The sequence below is a fragment of the Petaurus breviceps genome, unplaced genomic scaffold (assembly GCF_028583685.1).
Source record: "Petaurus breviceps papuanus isolate PSGF00001 unplaced genomic scaffold, PetGlider_PUasm1.0 37, whole genome shotgun sequence".
NCBI lineage: Eukaryota > Metazoa > Chordata > Mammalia > Diprotodontia > Petauridae > Petaurus > Petaurus breviceps.
Genome location: NW_027186296.1, coordinates 35,192,592 through 35,213,101, shown reverse-complemented (window position 1 = coordinate 35,213,101; position 20,510 = coordinate 35,192,592). Strand labels below are relative to the sequence as shown.

At 41.2% G+C, this 20,510-nt stretch overlaps 2 protein-coding genes and 1 long non-coding RNA gene across 3 annotated transcripts in view; all 3 read right to left on the bottom strand.

Moving 5' to 3' along the window:
• Nucleotides 1-585, bottom strand: part of CLN6 (CLN6 transmembrane ER protein) — a 31,681-nt gene extending 31,096 nt beyond the window's left edge. The window contains exon 1 of the mRNA XM_069098219.1: nt 306-585. Coding sequence (XP_068954320.1) covers nt 306-373 — 68 coding nt within the window. The 5' untranslated portion in view covers nt 374-585. The remainder of the gene's footprint in view (nt 1-305) is intronic.
• CALML4 (calmodulin like 4) overlaps nt 1-20,510 on the bottom strand; it is a 434,126-nt gene that overhangs the window by 53,670 nt on the left and 359,946 nt on the right. The gene's annotated exons all lie outside the window — the stretch shown is intronic.
• Nucleotides 7,010-13,987, bottom strand: LOC138169088 (uncharacterized). The gene is made up of 3 exons (XR_011170264.1): nt 13,758-13,987; nt 10,039-10,117; nt 7,010-7,762 (listed from the first exon to the last, which is right to left on the bottom strand). It is a non-coding gene; the product is annotated as an uncharacterized lncRNA (long non-coding RNA).

Here is a 20,510-nt window from a genome sequence, read left to right as displayed (position 1 = left end):
CTTCTCCCGGGCAGCGGCAGCGAGCTGACCCCTGGCTCCCCTCCCCCACCGCCGGGGGGGGGGTCCCCGAACCTCGGGGGGGCCTGCCCGCCCCACACCCACGGTCAGTCGGGGCTCAAGTTTTGTTTTTGGTTTTGTTTAGTTTGGGGGGGGCAGACGCTCCCATCCTGGACTCGGAGCTCCGTGTCTCCCGCGGCCCGGCCATCCCCCTCAGCCCCCGCCCCCACCCAGCGCCCCACCCCCGGCCGCGCGCCCCGTCCCGCGCGCCCCGCCCACGCGCCCCGGCCTCGGCGACCGCCTCTTACCTGCCGGGGTGGCCGCCTCCCGAGGAGCCCGCGCCCGCGTGCGGCCTCCTCCGCGCCGTCGGCTCCATGACCTCCGGGCCCGCCCCGGGCTCTCGCAAGCTCGCTCCCCGCCCCGCCGCGGCCTGCACGCCGGAGGCCTCTCCCTCTCAACGACCGAAGCGGCGAGCGGCGATCGGGATCCCAGCCTAGCCCGGCCTGGGAGCGCGATCCCGCGGGCTGGAGAGGGAAGGGAGAGCGGAGCGCCCGCGCTCGGCCGGGAGGCCCCGCAGCTGCGCGGACAGACAAAGGGAGGGAGGAAGGAGCTGGGGGAGGGGGGGGCGAGAAAGGAGCGAGTAAAAGGGGAGGAGGCGGAGGAGAGGAGGGAGGGGGCAGGGAGGGAAGAGTTGGGGGGGGGAGAGGAGCGAGATGAGCGGGAGGAGAGGGGGGAGGGAGAAGGTGGAAGAAGAGTGAGATAAACGGGAGGAGACTGGAGGAAAGAGGGAAGGGGGGGGAGGGGGGAGGGAAGAATAGGAGCGAGATAAAGGGAAGGAGAAGGAGGCTAGAAAGGGAGGGAGGAGCTGGGGGGAGGAGAAGCAAGAGGAGAAGAGAATCGAGATAAGAGGAAGGAGAGGAAGGAATTGGGGGAAAGAGGAAGAGATGAACGGGAAAGGGGGGAAGAGAGAGAGGAAGCTACGGAATGGGGGAAGAGAAGTGAGGTGAAGGGGAGGGGGGGAAGGGGTGAGATAAAGGAGGGAAGGCAGAGAAGGGGGAAAATGGAATGAGGGAGGAAGAGGAAATAAAGGGGGAGGGAGGAGGGAAGAAAGGAAGGAGAGAGTGGAGCTAGATAAAGAAAGGAAGGGAGGGAAGGAACCATAGGGGATGGGGGGGGACCAGAGGAGAGAAGAGGACAGGGTGGGGGATGATCCAATATAAATGATGAGGTTTGGTTTTGAAATGCTGCAGGTTTATGCCGAGCTAAGCATCTGGGGATTTAAGGGCAGTAACTGGGGTTTACTTGACCTAAGTAATCAGAAAATTGTATGTGATGGCTGAAGAACTCTTCTGGATTTCTGTGGAGGAGGAGGAGGATGTGTTCAGATTAGAGGATAGGGAAAAGCTAAAGGAGATAAGGGACGAAGGGGAGAAGGAAAATAAAGATTTCTAGATAAAATAGGGGCGGAAATTAGCACTTAGGGTTTTCAATTTAATTCCATGCTTTTCCTACCCTCAGCATCTTACCATGAAAAACAAGCCAGTTTTTTAAAGTAGTGTAACAGCAGTTGATCAGGGTTTCTTGAACCCTAAGATCTATTTGATGTGTTTTAAAGGAGCTAGAATATTTTGAGGTTAAGAAAACATCCTCACCACTTAGTATAAACATGTGGTTTGGCATAATGTTCAGAGAACAATTGACAAGGCCTGATGGGTGGATTCCAGCAGTTGGGAGCCTCACTGGTTTCTTCTAAGTCTAAGATGTTGCAAAATGGCCTCTCATCTCAGTGGGGTGCCCTTTTGCACCAGCCTATAGGGCAGTATAACAAACCAGTTTGATTATATGCTGCTTCCCCTCACACATTCTAACTTTCAGATAAACTGATAGATAAAGCCTACTTTCTATTCTTGGGACTTGATTTCATCTGCCTCTGTTCTTTGCATGAGCTATTCCAGACCTAGAATGCTAGCCCTAGCTTTTTGAAATCCTTATCTTCAGCCCAAGTGCTAACTTTTGGAAGAAGCTGGTTTCCCTAGTTGTTAGAGCTCCTCCCTAAATCACTGTATTTATTGTATGTATATGTGCATTTGTTTCTCTAGGCTCCAGTAGACTGTAAAGTTCTTGAGGGGAGGGCCTGATCCCATAGCAAAGCTCCTCAACTAGTTGTTTAGTCCTTTCAATCTTGTTCAACTCTTTGTAACCCAATTTTGGGGTTTCTTTGGCAAAGATACTGGAATGGTTTGCCAGCTCATTTTATGGATGAAGAAACTGAAGCAAGCAAAGTTAAGTGACTTGCCCAAGGTCAGACAGCTAGTAAAGGTTTGAGGCTGGATTTGAACTCAGGTCTTCCTGACTTCAGGCCTAGCACTTTTATCTACCATACTACCTAGCTGCCCAACCCAACATTATACTTTTTTCATACGTTACAATTTACTTAGCCATTACCCATAAATGGGCGACTACTTTATTTCCAGTTCTTAATTCCTACAAAAAATAATACTTATAAATATTTTGGTGTTCTTCGATTTTTTACTTCCTTGGGATATATACCCAACAGTGGGATCTCAGGATCAAAGGGTAGGGACAGGGACAGGGACTGGACCTGTCATTTCACTGAAATTATTCAACTGAAACTGCTTTCTCCAAAGTTACCAGTCATTTTCTCGGTCCTCACCCTTCCTGACCTCTCTGCAACCTATAATACTGAAGAGGTACAGGCTCTGGGAAACTCCCTTGGACTTTTGATTAAATTGTCTCATATGATGAGGCTATAAGCCTTACATTGTGGCTGGGTCCAGACCTCTAGCCTACTTACTAATGGCTAACTACTAGCCTAGTTACTAGCCTGGCCTCCATTGTTCATCTACTTCCTACCCTTGAGCCTATCAAAATATCAATCCACCCTTGAAGCCTAGCCCACCATTGTCTGTAGTCTCCAGGTGGCCTCCCACCCTTAATCACTCATTGACCTCATTAACTCCTCCCGAAAACCCTCCCTGGACTCCTCTTCTAGACCACCCCTAGATTCCTCCCACAACCTTCTGTATATAAGACCCCATGTTGTCTCCATGTATGTGAGAACTCCATAAAATAGTGAGAGTGCCATAAAATGACCTAGAACAGACTTACTCTGTGTCTAATGCAAGCAAACTTTTAACAAACTTTACTTTTCTTTGGCTGAGAGAAAACGAGTCAAATTTGTTCGGCAGGACCCAGCATGTTGGTATTTTGGGGTATCCAGAGCAACCATAACCCTCTTTATGGGTAACCTCTTCAATATATGTTTCCCAAACTTGATAAAGAATTAATGATTATATGTGTTCCCCAGATTTGGTAAATAACTACTAATGAGATAGGCCCATTTTCCCCCAAATCTGGTAAATAACTTTTTTTTTTTTAAAGCAATTGGGGTTAAGTAACTTGCTCAAGGTCACACGGCCAGGTGTTTCTGGGTGGGTGCTAAGTGTCTGAGCCCAGATTTGATCCCAGGTCATCCCGACTCTGAGGCAGGTGCTCTTACTCACTGTGCTACCTGGCCGCCCCTGGTAAATAACTTTTAATTAAGTATTTTAATTTAAGTATTTAATATACTTGCTAGTGACATTAATTTTGATAGTTTCCTTTCATTATAAACTTAGATAATCAATTGCCAGTCAGAACTTAGATGTAACCACCATAACCATAAAACCCCACAACATGTCCCAGACATCAGCTTGCTCCTTGGTCTTCATTTGAGCATCCTGGAGTTGCTGGAGAGCAGTCCAAATTGACAGACATCTGAGGGTTACCTCTGGAGATAGGTGTACAGCTGGGCAGAGACCTCTGACTGACCTCTCAGTCAGCATAAGATATGCTCATGAGAATCTTTAGGAATCAGGTTAGTGGTTTGTTTCTAGAGAGGTTGATATTTGTATTGTTGAATAATCAATAAAGTTTGAATGTCGTATGAGAAAACTATGATAGCAATGATGATGATGATGACGATGGTGGTGGTAGCAGTACTATAGGATGGTATAATGGAAGTTAGATGACAATAGTGCATAGAGCACTGGACTTGAAATCAGGAAGGTGTGAGTTCTAATAATCCTTTAGAAACTAGTTGTGTGACCCTGTGCTGCCTCAGTTTCTTTGTCTGTAAAAATGGAGGTTATTAATAGAAATACTTGATAGGACTGTCATGAGGGTCAAATGAGATAAATATACATGAAGTACTTTGTAAACTTCAAAATGCTATACAAACATTATTATCATTATTATTATAGTGTAGAGGGTCAGGAAGCCTTAAGCTCAAAGCCTGTCTCTAATACGTACTGGCTATATGATCCTGGACAAGTCACTTAAAGTATACCTCAGGCAACTCCAACACTCTATTTGTCCTTGTTCTTGAAGAGGACCATGACATCAGGGAAGTGATGCCATGACATGTAAGTGAATTGGGTTTAAGTGAGGGATGGCTGGGCAAAGTCACCAGCCTCACTTTCTCCTCTGGAACCATCTGGGTCCAGTGGCCAGATATAGATCAGGATAATTGGAGATGGCCCAGGATTTGGTGGAGGACCTTGGTCTTTTCAAGCTTTAACACATCTCAGTCTGACTGAGGCAGTGCCCATTTGGTGATTAAGGTTATAAAAAAAGGAGGCAAAAAATGGCCTCTTTAAAAAAATAGATCTGGGAGAGGAAGACCCTCTGGGTTTCTGGCCAAAACAGAATCAATTGCTATTTATATTCATTTTGAGCCCATCAGGGCCCAAGAGTATCCAAGTAGGGCTTGATCTGGGACCAGAGCAATTTGGGGTTAAGGCTGGTCTTTAAGAGGAAAAAAAAACGAAAAGAAAGTTTCGGAGATTAAAATGTACATTCCCTTTGGGCAGAGCACCAGCAGGTAAGGATTTGAAGATGAAAGAAAGAAAGAAGGGAGGAAGAAAGGAAGGAAGGAAAGAGAGAGAGAAAGAAAGAGAAAAAGAAAGCCGAGTAGAGGTTGCTGTTTGTCCTTTGTTCTCAAAGAGGATCATGATATCAGGGAGGTGATGCCATGACATGCAACTGAATTAGATTTAATCGAGGGAGGGCTGGGCAGTCATCAGCCTCACTTTCTCCTCGGGAGCCATCTGGGTCTAGTGGCAAGATAAAGATCAACATAACGAGATGGCCCAGATGCAGTGAAGGACCTTGGCCTTTTCAAGCTAAAGTCTTTAACAGGTCTCAGTTTGACTGAGGTAAAGCCCATTCAGTGATTAAGACTTTAAAAAAACAAGGCAAAGAATGGCTTCCTAAGTTGCAGAGAAAGTGCCAACAGTAGCTTCCTCCTGGGGAGTTTTTGGTATTAATGAAATCACAGGTCTGATCCCATCCCAGTATGATCACTGCAGTTGAAATGAGAATAAAATGAATAGTGAACTATTTTGACTCTTCAATTTCTAGTTATTCTTAAACTTTCAGAAGCCCTGTCTTCAATGGGATAACTGCCAACAGGATGGAGGGATTATTCTCCTGGCAGTCCAAATGAAATCAGTCCCCAGGCCAGATCCATCCTATGGGCTAGAGGTTCTTTATTCTTGTGAGATAAGAAAGATAATAATGAAATGAATCGTTCCCCCCACCTCCTTCTACCCCTTCTCAACCCCTCCCCCTTCTGTGCTCTTTCCAGTACTAGAACTGTGTCCATGAATACTAATAGGAGAATCAGGCCAATAAGCTCTATGCACAATGTATGTATTATCTTCTAGTCAAGTTTCCACAAAGTCAAGGCTTCAGTTTTCTGTCTTTAAATCATCCCTTCTTTTGGCTCGCCATTGGTAGCGTATCTGCCATAGAGCAAGGGACAAATGAATGTTCTAAATGTTACCTACAGACAAGACTTGGTTGGATGGTCTTGTTCAAAGTCAGTATTAGCTTTGACCTTTCTCTTTCCCTTACCACTCACACATTGTTGGTTACAAATCCCTTCCCATTCTACCTCTGCAATCACCTTCCAACCATACTTCAAGAATCTTCTGTCTTCTCTTTTCCATGCTCTCCTCTAAGCTGAACCATCCTCCATACAACAGCTAGATTTTTTCCCCTTATACAGGATATTCCAAAAGTTTTAGTTTTAAGCTTGAATGGGTTAAAACTGCAATAAGATTTTTGGGACACCTTGGTCACATAGGCTTCAAATTCCTTGGTGGCTCTCTGCTGGGTACTGCATAAAATTCAGACTCATTAATTCTGGCATTTAAGGCCTTCCACAATCAGGTATCATCAAACCTGTCAAGCTTTATTTCATGTCATTTCCATCTGTACTTCAGTATATTGGATGGTCCAAAATCCTTCTATTAAGGCAATTTATTCTGTGAAGTTTGGATTCAGTCAAAGGGCTATACTTGAGGACCTAGAGGGCCATATATGACCTTGAGGCTGCAGGCTCTCCACCCTTGCTTCAATGACCCCTGCTTTCCTACCTATGTAGGTTCTTATACTATTACCTGTGCCTATACTTTTTTTCCTTCCTCTATCCTTCCCCTTCTACCTCCCACATTCTCATTTTTCCCTACTACCACATCCCCTCAGCCCCCACACACAGAATTCTCCCCACTTTTAAAAATCTAGATCAAATGCAACCGCCTCCAGGAGGTCTTCCTTGCAAGCAAGTTGATTACAATATAGTCGAAGAGATAAGATACATGCAGAGGGGTGCTAGAAGCAGCTTGAGAGGGAAATGGATTGTTAAATTTTTGGCATGATCTTTCATACCTTGGGAATTAGCAAGCCCTATAAATCAGAGTTTGATTTATTGTTTTATTGATTGTTTAGACTTAAGAAAGTGATGGAGGTGTTGAATTCAGATTTGGGAGAGTTTTGCAGTGTGAAAGAATTCACCTAGGCTCTCTTTAGCCATCTAGAGCTTTATTAACATGAAAGCACACAGACTGTAGCAACAGGGTTGAGAAAAGGCACTTGGTATTTGGGGAGACTAGGGGTATATAGTATAGCAAAATTCTGACAGAAAGCTATGTTCAGGATGATGATGTAGTTTTAGAATTTTTATGGTAGTTAATGATAATGATGGGATAAGGAAGAGGGGGTGGGGGTGATTTTATGACACAGGATGAGAGAGACAGAAGGAATATTTTGGGGGGTAATTTTATGGTGCAAGATAAGGAGAAGTTTTATGATGTTTCAAGATAAGAGGAAAAGAACTTCCAAGTTACAGAATGAGCTCCCCACCCTGTAAAGCCAAGCACAAGCAGCTTTCCAGAGAACTGCTGCTGTGAACAGCTTTTGAAGATTCTGATTACATAGTATAGCGAACTCTCTAGTAACAAATCACAGTAGAACATTCACAGAAAATCAAGGTACAGCATTCACCATGTCACAACTCAACTACTTAACATTAAAATGGCCACATAGTTTTCACCAGAGTGGTCACATAGTTTTAAGCAAAGTACATTCGTTTAGTCAATCACAGAGTCCTTAATTCAATCACAAAGTACAAAAGGCAAAGTCCTTCACCCAGGTGTGTAATTAAGTTACAATATCATCAGTCACTATTCAGTACCCTATTTCATCAGTCACTACTCAGACAATTTCATCTTGACTTGAGGCAGGCTCTCATCTTCCATGATTCCTCTTCCATGGTCCCAGCTCTTGCCCAAATCTAACCACCTGCCACCTGAATTCAAAGGCAGACAGCTCCCAGTTCCTTGTCCAGCTCTCTGTGCAGTTCCTGCTCCACATTGCAGCTCATAGTGTCCAATCCACCTCAAGTTGTTCACAGTTTCTGTTCCTGGGAAGAGAAAACTTAGCAGAGCCACAACAATATCTACACACATTAAGCTTAGCAGAATTACAATAATATTCATACACATGGTCGGCACTATCATCTCAATTTACTTTCTGCCTGTGAAATCAGCATAGACCCAATACAGACAGACAAAGTACTGTCACCACAGTCATGCTTCCTCTGGCAGCTCTGGCTGGCTCTCAAAAGTCCTCAGCAGGAGTTTGTCTGGCTCTCAGAAGAAGCTCCACCACCACAAGTTCTGTTCTCAAAATCAAAATCACTTTCTCCCATTCTCAAAATCAAAGTCACTTTCTCCAGTCTCCACACTGCTTGCTCCAAGAAATTCTGTCTCAGTTCTCAATTCTCATTTCTCTTCTCAGTTCTTCTCAATTCTCAGTTCAGTCTCTAGTCCAGCAGTAGCAGCCTTACAGATGCTCTCGGAGAGAAATTCTCTCTCTCTCCCCCCTGCAGCAGCTGCTCTTCCTCCACAATGCTTACCCCAAGAAATTCTATCTCTCCCAGCTGGGACTTTTCTTTATATATGGTATTAGCTCCTCCCAGTTCTGCCCCTTCCTGTTATGTCAGCAACAGGAATTCATACCTTCTGTTTCTTTAACAGAGGCTTGATATAATTAGTTTGACACTAAATGCTAAGTACCTGTCAGCTTGGCAGTACAAAGGGATCTTCAAATTTCATTATTATTATACACCCCCACCCCAGGAGAGGTCTCACAAAGTACTGGAAAAGTAGCCCATAATATTCTCTTTAACCCCTAGGATACTGTGTGCTATATCCAAATCAGATGAAATGTTAATAATGCAGGTTATACTTAAAAGTATGTCAAACTTGCTTTTTTTTCTGCTAGAAAGTCAGTTATTAAACATTTATGAGCATACCCACTTAAAAAACAAGATAGTCCTTGCACTTCAGATCAAAATGCAATCCTGAAATCAATCCTATGAAGTAGATGACCATAGAGCGTATCATATTTACCCATAGAAACAACATAGGGGATTTTATTCTTGACCAAGGACTGATAATCGTATAGCTCATAAACATTACTAGTCAAAAATAGTATGTCAAAAAGAATGGACACACAAAATATAATCTGTAATTATTTATGTACTTAGAGAATCTGTGATTTTATTCATAGGAGCACATCTTTCACTTGTGTAAATTGCAACCCTTCACTGGTTTCCCATCCTGTACAATTTTCATCCAGTTTTCCATAATTCCTTCATAGAAGATACAAGCAATGCACTGAAGGCCTTCCTCTACTTTTTTTAAATATCTCAAGGGTACCATTGTAGTTCTTGGGTTGTCCACCAATTTTCTCTCATTTTTGCTACATGACTAGTTCAATTCTTTTTCTGGATTTACATGTATACTTTTAGCATCTTTTACACCATTTCTTATGTTCAAATCATTGTTGATTATATTATACAGTTTGCTTATGCCACCCACAAATCATTCCAATGCTCTTTAAGTCATCTACAATTTTGATAAGTTCCAGGCAGATAGTATCACTGGCAGATGACTGGGGATAAAGAGGTAGATTTTTGCATCACTGAGGTTATTGTTGAAAGTACTAAACAATTGCCCAATCAGTGAATCAATAGATCAACAAGCATTTATTTAGGACTTTTTCTGTACTTAGCATTATGCTAAGTGCTCTGTTTACAAGGACAAAAAGTAAAATAGGAGCTTATATTCTAATGGGGGACCAAACATGCACCTATATAGGTATATAGAAGACATATATAAATAAAATAGAATCTAAATCATTTCAGATCCATAATTTCATGTGGGGAAATCTTTGTGGGGAAACTCCTTCTACTGATGCAGATCAGCAACTAAACTGCAACTTATAGTATTAAGGCTTTGCTTGAGTAGCTGAGGAGTTAAATGCCTTGCCCAGAGTCACACAGACAGCATGTGTCAGAGGTAAGATATGAACCCTGGGCTTCCTGGTCTCTGGCCAGTTCTCTCTATTCACTATAATTGATGCATTCTTCTTCCTTCTTTCAATGGGATAATTAAATTGGCTGTCACAGTGCAGGTCCTCGTAATCTGGGCAATAATATTTTTTATCCACTTTGTTTTTCCAGTGTAGATAGTTAAGTTGTTGTTTTTTTTAATTATTAAGAATTTCAATGTGAAGTCTCTGGTCCTTGACATGATGAGGACAGTTATTTATGATATTGTGGCAATTTTGTAGACCCTCGTCATCAATGGGGAATTCACAGAGGATATACTTCATGACAATGGCAAGCCTTACCTTAGGCTGGGTCTTCTTAACATTTTTGTGTGTTATGGGCAGTCTGGTGAAGGCCATGAACCCATACTCAGAATAATGCCTTTAAATGCAGAAAGCAAAATATAAAGATTGCAAAGGAAATAAGTAATTAGAATATTAAAAAAACAAAACCAAGTTCCTGACCCCAGGTTAAGTACCCCTTCCTTAGGTGACATATGTTTCCCTGGTATCCCTTGGGTGCTATTCAGTGACATTCTGGGTAAAATATTTGAAATAATTTAAAATAGTAAAATTTCAGGTCCTATAAAAAAGGGAATAACTATGCTATGCAAATATAACCTGCTTGCCTCTGCTGCCCCCAGTGTGCTTAGAACTGCTAATATAGCAAAGGTGGCAGAGTAGAATAGAAAATTCCAAGCTCTCAAGATTTTCTGCCATGAAATAGATAAAATAGTGCCTCAAGGGGAATAAAGTAAAGGTAAAAATAAATAAGAATAAGGCACAACATGGGTCCTCCTGGGACAATATGAGAAAATTAGAAGAAAAATCCAAGGACAGGCTTGGTTTCTGTGAAAAGTAAACACCTCCAGGCTAGGGTATGCTTCAACAACAAGCAGCAAGCCCTGGGGTTAGCTGGGTTGGGAGGCTGCCAGGGCCTCAGCCACAGAACTTTTACCCCGGATAGTGAAGAGAGTTGGGCGTCTGATCAGGCAAGGGTGTAGGGGGGAGATTGAGGGAAAGTCTGCTGACAAGGAACTACCCAACTGTGCTTCAGAATGAGGGCAGGGGCAGGAAGGGACCAGCACACACCCCAGTGAGTGCAGAAGCAGTGGGACCAGAATGCCCCTGGCTGTGGGCACTTACAGGAAGCTGGAGGTTTGGCTTTGGTTCTTTCCTAGAGGGGAGAACTAAAGATCTGGGGCAAGAGGTACCATCCCCCACGCCCCAGGACTAGAGATGATTACTAAAATTAAGTTATTACTACAAAAAAATGCACAGGCAAAGGAGAAAGAATCCAACCATAGAAAGTTATTATGGGAATAGAGAAGACCGAGGTTCATCTTCAGAGGAGAATATTGAAGCAAAGAAACCCTCTTCTACCCCAAAGAGTAACATCAAATGGTTACCTGCCCAAAAAGAATTTATAGAAGAACTTAAAAAGTCTTAAAAAATCAAATGAGAGAGATTGAGGAAAAACAAAAACAAAGAACAATCCAAGAAAAACAAGATTATAAAAAGAAAGTCAGCCAATTAGAGGAGAGCCAGAATCTTAAGGAAGAAAATGTCATCTTGAAAATTGGAATTGGGCAAGGAGAAGCCAGCAAAATTATAAGAGATCAAGAAATAATAAAACGAAATATAAAGAACGAAAAAACAGAAGAGAAAGTAAAATATAAGAAAAACAATTGATCTGGAGAACAGATCAAGAGGAAAAACATAAGAATAATTGGACTACCTGAAAACTATGCTTGAAAAAAAGAATCTTGATACAATAATACAAGAAATAGTTAAAAGAGAATTGTTCTAAAGCATTAGAACAAGGGCAGAGGGGAAGTAGAAATAGGAAAAAAAAAAACATCGATCCCCACTTGAAAGAGATCCTATGAGAAAAACTCATAGGAATATTATAGTCAAATTCTGAAACCCCCAACTCAAGGATAAAATATTAAGAGTAACAAGAAAAAAATTTAAATATGGCAGTGCCACAATTAGAATCACAACAGCAGAGACACCAAAGAACCACATATCTTGGAACACTATATATCCAAGAGCAAAAGAACTCGGATTCTGACTGAAAATATCATACCTAGCAAAGTCGAAAAAAAAAAATAGATATTTGATCAACTGTCAGACTTTCAGGACTTTGCTAAACAAACAAACAAACCAAAAAAAACAACAAACAAACCCTGAACTTAATAGAAGATTTGAGGTACAAGAGCCAAGAGAAACATAAGGTACATACCAAAGACTGATTACAAGGAATTCAATAAGGACAGACTATTTTTTATATATGTAAAATGTAAAACATATGTCTAAGATTATCATTAGTAATTTGGGTAGTTAGTATGAAAGATTAGGGGTAGACCTGAGTATGATATGCCTTTAAAAAGTAAAACCATTTAGGAACAGCTAAAAAGAGTAATTATTTTATACAAATGAGGTACAAGAGAAAGAATTGACACAGAGGAATTAGATGGGGGAGGAGGGCTGGTAGTTCTGGTAATCTACTTTCATTGGGAATGGGTTTAAGAGGGAACAATACATATATAACTAAGAGTATAAAAGTCTTCTAAATTTAGAGGAAATAAAACGGTATTTTATTAAGGGGATAGGGAGTGAGGAGAGGGGAGGGGAGAGATCTCTAGAGGAGAGGTTGAGGGAATAGGTTATAAGGGTTATAGGAGGGTGTTTAGATTTATGGGAATGAGAGGATAGGGGAGGGATTTTTGGAGGTGGGGTAGGCTAGGTAACAGAAGGGCAAGTTAGTGGGTAGAAGTAGAGTAGAGGAGTCAGGAGGGATAGGAAATAAGATATAAATAAACATAAAAACAAAGGTCAGGAGTAGAATTTGTTAGGGAAAATCTATGTCTATATATGTATATGTGTGTATACATATATATGAATAAGTATATATCTATGTCTATATATAAATATCTAAGCACTTAATTGTAGCTTTCTGGGTGGGGAGGGAGGGTGGAAAAGAACAAAGTAAAAAGTGCACAGCAGAGAACAAAAGAAAACTTACAAGGAAGCAAAGAAGAGATGGACGGCTCTCAACACAATATGTGGTATTCATTGTGCAGGCTTTCTTGAAATGAAAATTTATAACTACATATTTTGAATCTTCTCTGTGCTGTGCATATGATGTGCTTTTTCCCCCCTTTTTTCCTATGTACTTAAATGTCAATATTTAAGTTTACAATATGTTTCTTTTTCTTTTTTCTATTCTGTATTTGAGTTCTGGTGTTTGAGTCTAAAATAAAAAAATAAAAGTGCATGTATATCACATCTGTTGCCCTACCTTGTATCAATTCCACAGAACAAGACCAGTACCTCTGGTACCTCTCACCTCCTTTCCTACTTCCTTTTGTGTGTTGTCTCTAATTCCTTGAGGGCAGGGACTGTCCTTTTTACTAATTGTACCATCATCAGTTAACCCATTGCCAGATACATAGTAGGTGTTTAATGTTTATTGGATTTCGATTAATTGCCAGGAATGCTTAATATTGAAGTACTTACTGAGTTATTTCAAGTGCAGGGTCAGAATGTCCCAGAATGCCTGTTTTAAGTCTGTTCTTTTCATCTATGTCCCTTACCACACAAAATATCTCTTAAGGAGGCCATGGGAACTGTTTTTTTACTAATTTGTTCCAAAAAAAAAAAAAGATCCCTCCTATTTATAACCTCTCCTTCCTAAGGCTCTGACAATGGGCTTCCCAAGTTGGTCAGAGTCCCACTCCCAAACTTTTAGGAGCATTCTTCTTTTGGGAGCCTTTTTTGAGTTGTTATGAGGGTAAGAAGACATTTGAAAAGCGTTTCACAAACCTTAAAGCACTATATGCATGCTAGTATTATGCAGCAGCTAGGTGGCAAAGTGGATAGAGCATTGGACCTGGAGTCAGGAAGACCAAATTCAAATACAGCCTTAGACACTTACTGGTTGTGTGACCCTGGGCTAGTTTAACTTCTTTTTGCCTCAATTTTCCCATCTATAAGATAGGGATAATAATAGCACTTACTTCCCAGGGTTGTTGTGAGGATAAAATGCAATAATTTTTGTAGGGCATTTTGCAAACCATAAAATGCTATAGCAATGCTAGCCATAATGATGATGATGATAATTCTGAAATACATTTCCCCCCTCTTTTTCCTTTTCTTCCCACCATCTTCTTCCAATGTAGCAGACCAGGTGATATAGAGTATACTTCTCCAGGTCTCTGAGAAGAACAAGAGGGACAGCCAAGAGAGACAACCCTGCTGCAAGGCTGATGATTCATGTCCCTAGGAAATTATACAGTAGTTTAGGCAATTGATAATTAAGGCTTGTTTAATACCCTTTCTGGTCTCATTTACCCAATCTGGCACTGACATGTGAGAAGGAAAGCTGCTGCTTCAGGTTCTAGGGGGGTAATCCTGTGGGTGACTATCCTAACATTGTAGCTCAGGAGACCTCACTGGTGTGATTCTTCTTAATAATCACTCAGTAGTAGTTTTGTTTTTTGTTTTTTAGCAAAGACATTTACTCAAATGGCATAGCAAGAATTACAGAGTATTTTCCCCAGAATTTTGTGTGCACTTTCCCTCAAATACACATAGAATCTGTAAGGGGAAGAATGTGCATATAAAAGAATAACTTCTAAGTCAGTCACAAAGTGAGGTACAGGTATAGGGGACCATCAACCAAGTACAATGGTACTAAAATATATGTGTAGGGAACATATGTGGCAAAGGAAATCCACACCTATAGAACAAGATTTTGATGCTTTTTCTTTCTCTAGTGGGTCCTCTGAAGTCTGCTGCCAGGCACGGTTTCAATGACAGATAACTTGCTAATTGATAACTAGGTTGTGCTGACTTCATGTAGGGTGCAGGGTTTCAGCTGAATGGATCAATCTCCTCTTGGACTGGGTCAAAAAGATGATTTGAGTACAATGTTGACTCTTTAGTGGTACTGACTGCTTCTGGGATGAGCAAGTCATTTGGCAACTGGGTTATGGCTGTCAACCCGGGCTACAATAGCTCAATCACTGCCAGACTTTTACTTTTTCTAATAAATTACTATTGGCATCTTCTATTTTTATGTCAACTAAATTTCCCTGTTTTATCCTTCCCCTGCACCTTCCAGAGAGCTATCCCATATAACAAAAACTTTTGAAGAATAAAAAAGGAAAAAGAAGAAGAGAAAAAAAGTAGCAAAGCCAATCCATACATTGAAAAAACTGCTTGTCTTTTCACAGGGCATGGTGTCTATTGGATGTAATGATCTGCTGCATATCCTGGCCTCATTTTTTGTTGGGCAGTTGCAGTCTTTGTCACATCAGCCTCTGGCTTGGCAAAACATTACAGCTTTCTTTCCAGGTGGAGTATTACAATGCCCTTTCCAGTAAAAGCAAAGATCCTTAGCCTAGGTTTGGAAAAGATGCTCCTCTCTGATTCCTTCAGGGGAATTTGTCATTTTCATGTGGAGACAGAAGTCTAGCCTCTCCATAGGGACAAAACTTCCAGGTTCACAGGGCTTTCCTCAGGAAAGAACTCCACCTTAACTTAGGTAATTCAGTCCAGTGTCCCTACCTGGACCCTAACTAGGTCTTATTATGCAGATGAGGGCAAAATTATTAAAGGGGTTATTTAGCCCTAAGGCAAGTTCTTTGTCTCTCTCTGTCTGGCTTCTTCATATACAGTTTTACTATTCAAGTCTCAGACCCTTTTCTAGGTGTGAAATGTTTCAAGACATTCAGCTTTACATTTCAATGTCTGTGCCTCCTAGACCTTCAACTTCCTAGAAATCAGAAACTGGCATAACCTGACACCTATATTAAGGCAGAGATACTGGGGATACAGAGGAAACAAAAGTCAGAGATGTTTCAGAGCTGAAATGGATCAGTAGGGAATTAGATATAACAAGGGAAGGAGAGAAAAGAGACCAAGATAACCCCAACATTTTGAACATGGGAGCCTGGGTGAATAGTGATACCAAATAGGTGTGAAGTCAAAAGGAGGAACATGTTTAGGAGAGAAGAAACATCCAGGTGGGGATGTTTTGGAGGCAGTTGGAGATGTAAGCCTAGAACCATATTGGGGCTAGAGATAGAGATTTGAGAATCATTTGTAGAGAGGTGGTATTTTAAGCTGTAAGAGTGAATGATGGGGCAGTTATGTGGGGCAGTGGATAGAGCACCAACCTTAGAGTCAGGAGGACCTGAGTTCAAATTTAACCTCAGACAGTTACTAGTTGTGTGACCATGGGCAAGTGACTTCACCCAACTGCCTCAAAAAATAAAAAAGAGTGAATGAGATTTTCAAGGGAGCAAATGTAGGAAAAAAAAATAAGAAAAAGTATAGGCACTTTCCATATTTATTACCCAATCAAGATTCTGATAGCTATTTTCTACTGACCTCCAAGACATTCTCCTTTTTTTTTTCAATGAGTTTAAGTGCTTAGCTCACAGTTTTTCTCTCTCCCCCAACTCCTGTGGTCATATTTGTTGTTCAGTTGTGTCCATCTCTTTGTGACTCTGGTTTTCTTGGTAAAGATACTGGAGTAGTTTGCCATTTCCTTCTCTAGTTTTGTACAGGTAGGCATTAGGTGACTTGCCCAGGGTCACACAGCTAGTAAATGTCTGAGGTCAAATTTGAAATCTGGTCTTTCTGACTCCAGGCCCAGTGCTCTATCCATTGTACCACCTAGCTTCGGTGCCCTCATATTAGGGGCCTTCGACCTGCATATTTACTCCCTCAAACAGCTTGACCTCCCAGTTTCTTAATCCCATTTCCTCCTTCCCACCTCAGATACACACAAATATGACTATCCCCTTGATCTTGCTATCCATTTCCAAGTTCACGAACTTTGAAATTCCCTTATCTGATCTTTTTTTTCTCCCTCTGGGACTAAGTTTCTTTGCCTTTGCCTATAAAGTGCAGGGAGTTAGAGTAAGAGTACCTGCTAATAAACATTTCTGTGATACTCTGAGTTGAGAAGGAAATATTGGGCAGATTGGAGTTGAGCGGGAGCAGAACATGGCATGGGTCAAATGTCAGGTCTGATCGATGGGGTAAGGATTGAGATCATTAAAATCCCAGGCAGAATTGAACTACAGACTTGTTCTTCAGCAGTGTCTGACTCTTCATGAGCCCATTTGGGGTTTTCTTGGCAAAGATACTGGAGTGGTTCCTTTTCCATTTTATAGATGAAGGACTGAGGCAAGCAGGGTAACTTGCCCAGGGTCACACAGCTAGCCAGATTTGAACTCAAAGATTAGTCTTCCTGACTTCAGGTCCAGCTCTCTATTGGATGCGCCAATTAGTTTCCCTAAAGGTTAATCGACTTGCCCAGAGTCACAAAGTAAATATCTGAGACTGGATTCGAAATCAGGTCTTCTGGACCAGGCAAACAGAGGTTAAGTGACTTGTCCAAGCTTATAAGAACTACAGACGATAGATGTGAACATAGGCAGGGTGGATGTAGGGTGGGGTTTGGGACAAGATCTGGCAGTTTGGTCAGAAATAGGTGTCACCACTGTATTAGTGGGAAAGACAGGCCTTGGGAGGAATTTACATTCTTATGAGGACCTTTATCTAGGATCTTCTGGACTTTGTCAGCACTTTTCTGGAATTGTCCTTCTAGGCTTTAAAGAGTATGTACTAATCTCTTTGCCTTTATCTACCCTGGAATTTGTGACCCCAGATTGCTTTGCCACTGTTATAGTCTCTCGTGTGAACTCACAGCACTCTCTTAGTAGGTTTGTTTGGTTTTTCTATGAGTCTTTTCTTCTGAGTCCTAGGGATTATCTTCTAGGTTACCTCCTGGCTCCTGGGAAACTTGGCTTATGATTTTATCCTTGCTATTTTTGTTTCTTTCCACCAAATATGATCTGTCTTTCAAAAATTCTACTTCTTCCATAAAGAAGTTGACCATTTCACTGACCACTTACACTTACAGTAATCTTTCTCTTTCTAAACCAGGAAAGTATATAATGTAGCAATATAGGCAATTTCTAGCAATGGCATTTAATCTCACAGTGACTACCCACCTTGCTTGGCATGTTGTGGGCAATTAATGTTTGATGACTTGAATGTATTGTTTGAATCTTCAATGAAACTGTATTCTTTTTTTTTCAGGGAGGGGCCATACGCTATACTTCTATGTCCTTTATAGAACCTAGAACAATGCTGAGGGCATAGTAAGCACTTAGTAAATGCTGAAACTCAAAGGACTTTGGGGTTGAAAAGGACATTCAAGATTACCTAATCTATAACGTTGGCTTTCTTACTCTCCCACTTTACACTTTAGAAAACTGAGGAAGGGGAAGCAATTTTTCGAATGTCCCAGAATAGTAGAGGTAGGATTTGAAGTCTTGTTGTTGGACCCCACATCCTTTGTTCTTTCCATTGGGCCATTCTTGCTGAAATGAAATATCTTACTTTATTTCTGCAACTGCAACAATATACATCCCATCTCCTTTTCCTATAATTTCAAATCCTTACAATACTGATTTTTCAAAAGTGAGCTAGCTCACAGGGAGGCTGAGGTTGATGAATCTTTTGAGGCCAGGAGTTCTGAATTACAATGGCTAAACCAATGAGGGGTCCACACTAAGTCCGGTGAGCCATGGAATGGGCGATGGGGGCAGTGGGCTTCAGGTTGCCCGAGGAGGGGTATAAAACAAGGCTAAAGTTCCTGAGCCAATCAAAAGTGGGATCAGGCCTATGAGTAGCCCCTGCATTTCTATCCTGGTTAGGACAGGAAAACCTAGTCTTAAAACAAGCAAATAGCAAACAAATACACCAACCCTATCTTCTTCCCCCAAGTGACTTTGTGGGTAAGTACTTTCTTGTTTAATTAATATTTACTAAGCACCTTGAATGTGTGAAATATTGTACTAGGTGATGCATAGTTAACACTCTGGTAAAATTTGCATATGAAAAAATAACTCCCAAAACAAGACTATGTGCTAAGAGCCAAAAAAGTGGCACAGACAATTAATTAGTGTCCTGAGAGAGATCCCAAGGAGTTGGGAATGGTCAGGGAGGACTGCAAATTTTCTGAAGTTAAAAACCAGCATTGTACCTGTTGGGTCATATTTTATTTACTAACTTCCCACTTCCTTTCTCCAACCCAGGTCACTGATATTTATTAAAACTTCAACTAATCAGTACTTCAAATAACTGAAATTTATGGTTTTCCTTCATTCAACTAATGTTTATTATGTAAAGTATTATAGTAAGTGTTGAAGGGGATACAAAGGACACTGTACCTCCCTCAAGGAATTATTGATCTAACCTAAAAGAAAAAAAAATGAAGTTATAATAGGAATTTTATTATTTGAGAAAATGGTTTCTAGGTCATATGGCTTGGGGACATTGAATATAAAACAAATGTCCTACATCTTAGAAATCTCTATCTAGGGGGTTCTTGACTTGTGTATTATAGATCCCTCTGGCAATATCAAACTTATGGGTCCTTCTCAGAATAGTTTTCAAATGTATAAAATAAGTATACCCATATATAAAGGAAGTCAAAGCTTAGTAAAGATAAAGGTGCCATTCCCTCCCCCCCCCCACCCAATCCAAGTTCATCTTCATCTTCCCTCCTGATATCCATAGGAGGGTCCTTGGAGCCCAGGTTAAGAAACCTTGATCTGGTATCTGTATAATAGGAAAAAAACTCTACTCAGAACAATGTTACCTTTAGATCCTCAGGGATTCTCAATCATCAAAAAAGTAGTTTCTTGACTTAGTAAGACAGGAAACTGAACAACAAACATTTTAGATAGATTTTTCCCCAATAAGAGTTGAAACCCAAAGGGTTTAATTTTTAGATAGCTAGAAAACCCCTGTCCCCTGACCCCTTCATTCCCTAAACATTCTGATGAATAAAGGCTGTGCTATATCAGAATGAAAGGGATGGATACCCAGCATCCCTCAATGTTCTTCTTAGGGCTCCTGTTGCTTTTAGCTTTAGAAATACATTTCAAAAACTCAGTTCATTCAATATTTATTATTATCCTTTGAGGGGGATACAGAGATAAATAAGAGGACCTTTGTTGTTGTTCAGTTATGTCTGACACTTTGTGACCCCATTTGAGGTTTTCCTGGCAGAGATCACTTGAGTGGTTTGCCATTTCCTTCTCCAGATCTTTTTTTTTTTTTTTTTGCTTTTTTTTGGAGGGCAGGGCAATTGGGGTTAAGTGACTTGCCCAAGGTCACAGGGCTAGTAAGTGTTAAATGTCTGAGGTCAGATTTGAACTCAGGTCCTCCTGACTCCAGGGCTCGTGCTCTATTCAACAACTAGCCACCCCCTCCAGCTCATTTTACAGAGCAAACAAACTGAGGCAAGCAGAGTAAAGTGACTTGCTCAGGGTCATACAACTAGTGAGTGTTTGAACTCAGAAAGATGAGTCTTCCAGACTTCAGGCCTGGCACTGTGCCACCTACCTACCCCTTGATAAGTGAATTTACAGAATCCCATCAGAATTTAAATTTGAATGAAACATTGTTAGATTCCCATTTAAATTAATACATTATACTGGGAATAAAAAAAGTTAGGCCATAGCTAGCAAAATAAAAAAAGGGGCACCCCCCAAATTAAAGCTACTTCCCAGTCACACCTTAGCTCCTCTTGCTTCCTGGTGTTCAGGAATGTGAAGCATGTGTATCAGTCATAGGTAAACTACTCATTTATTTGTTCTCCTTCTTCTTTCTCTAACACCCAGCCTTTTCTTCTTCTTTTTCGGGTTTGTCTGGTCATGTTCCTTGGAATGAATCATGCATTC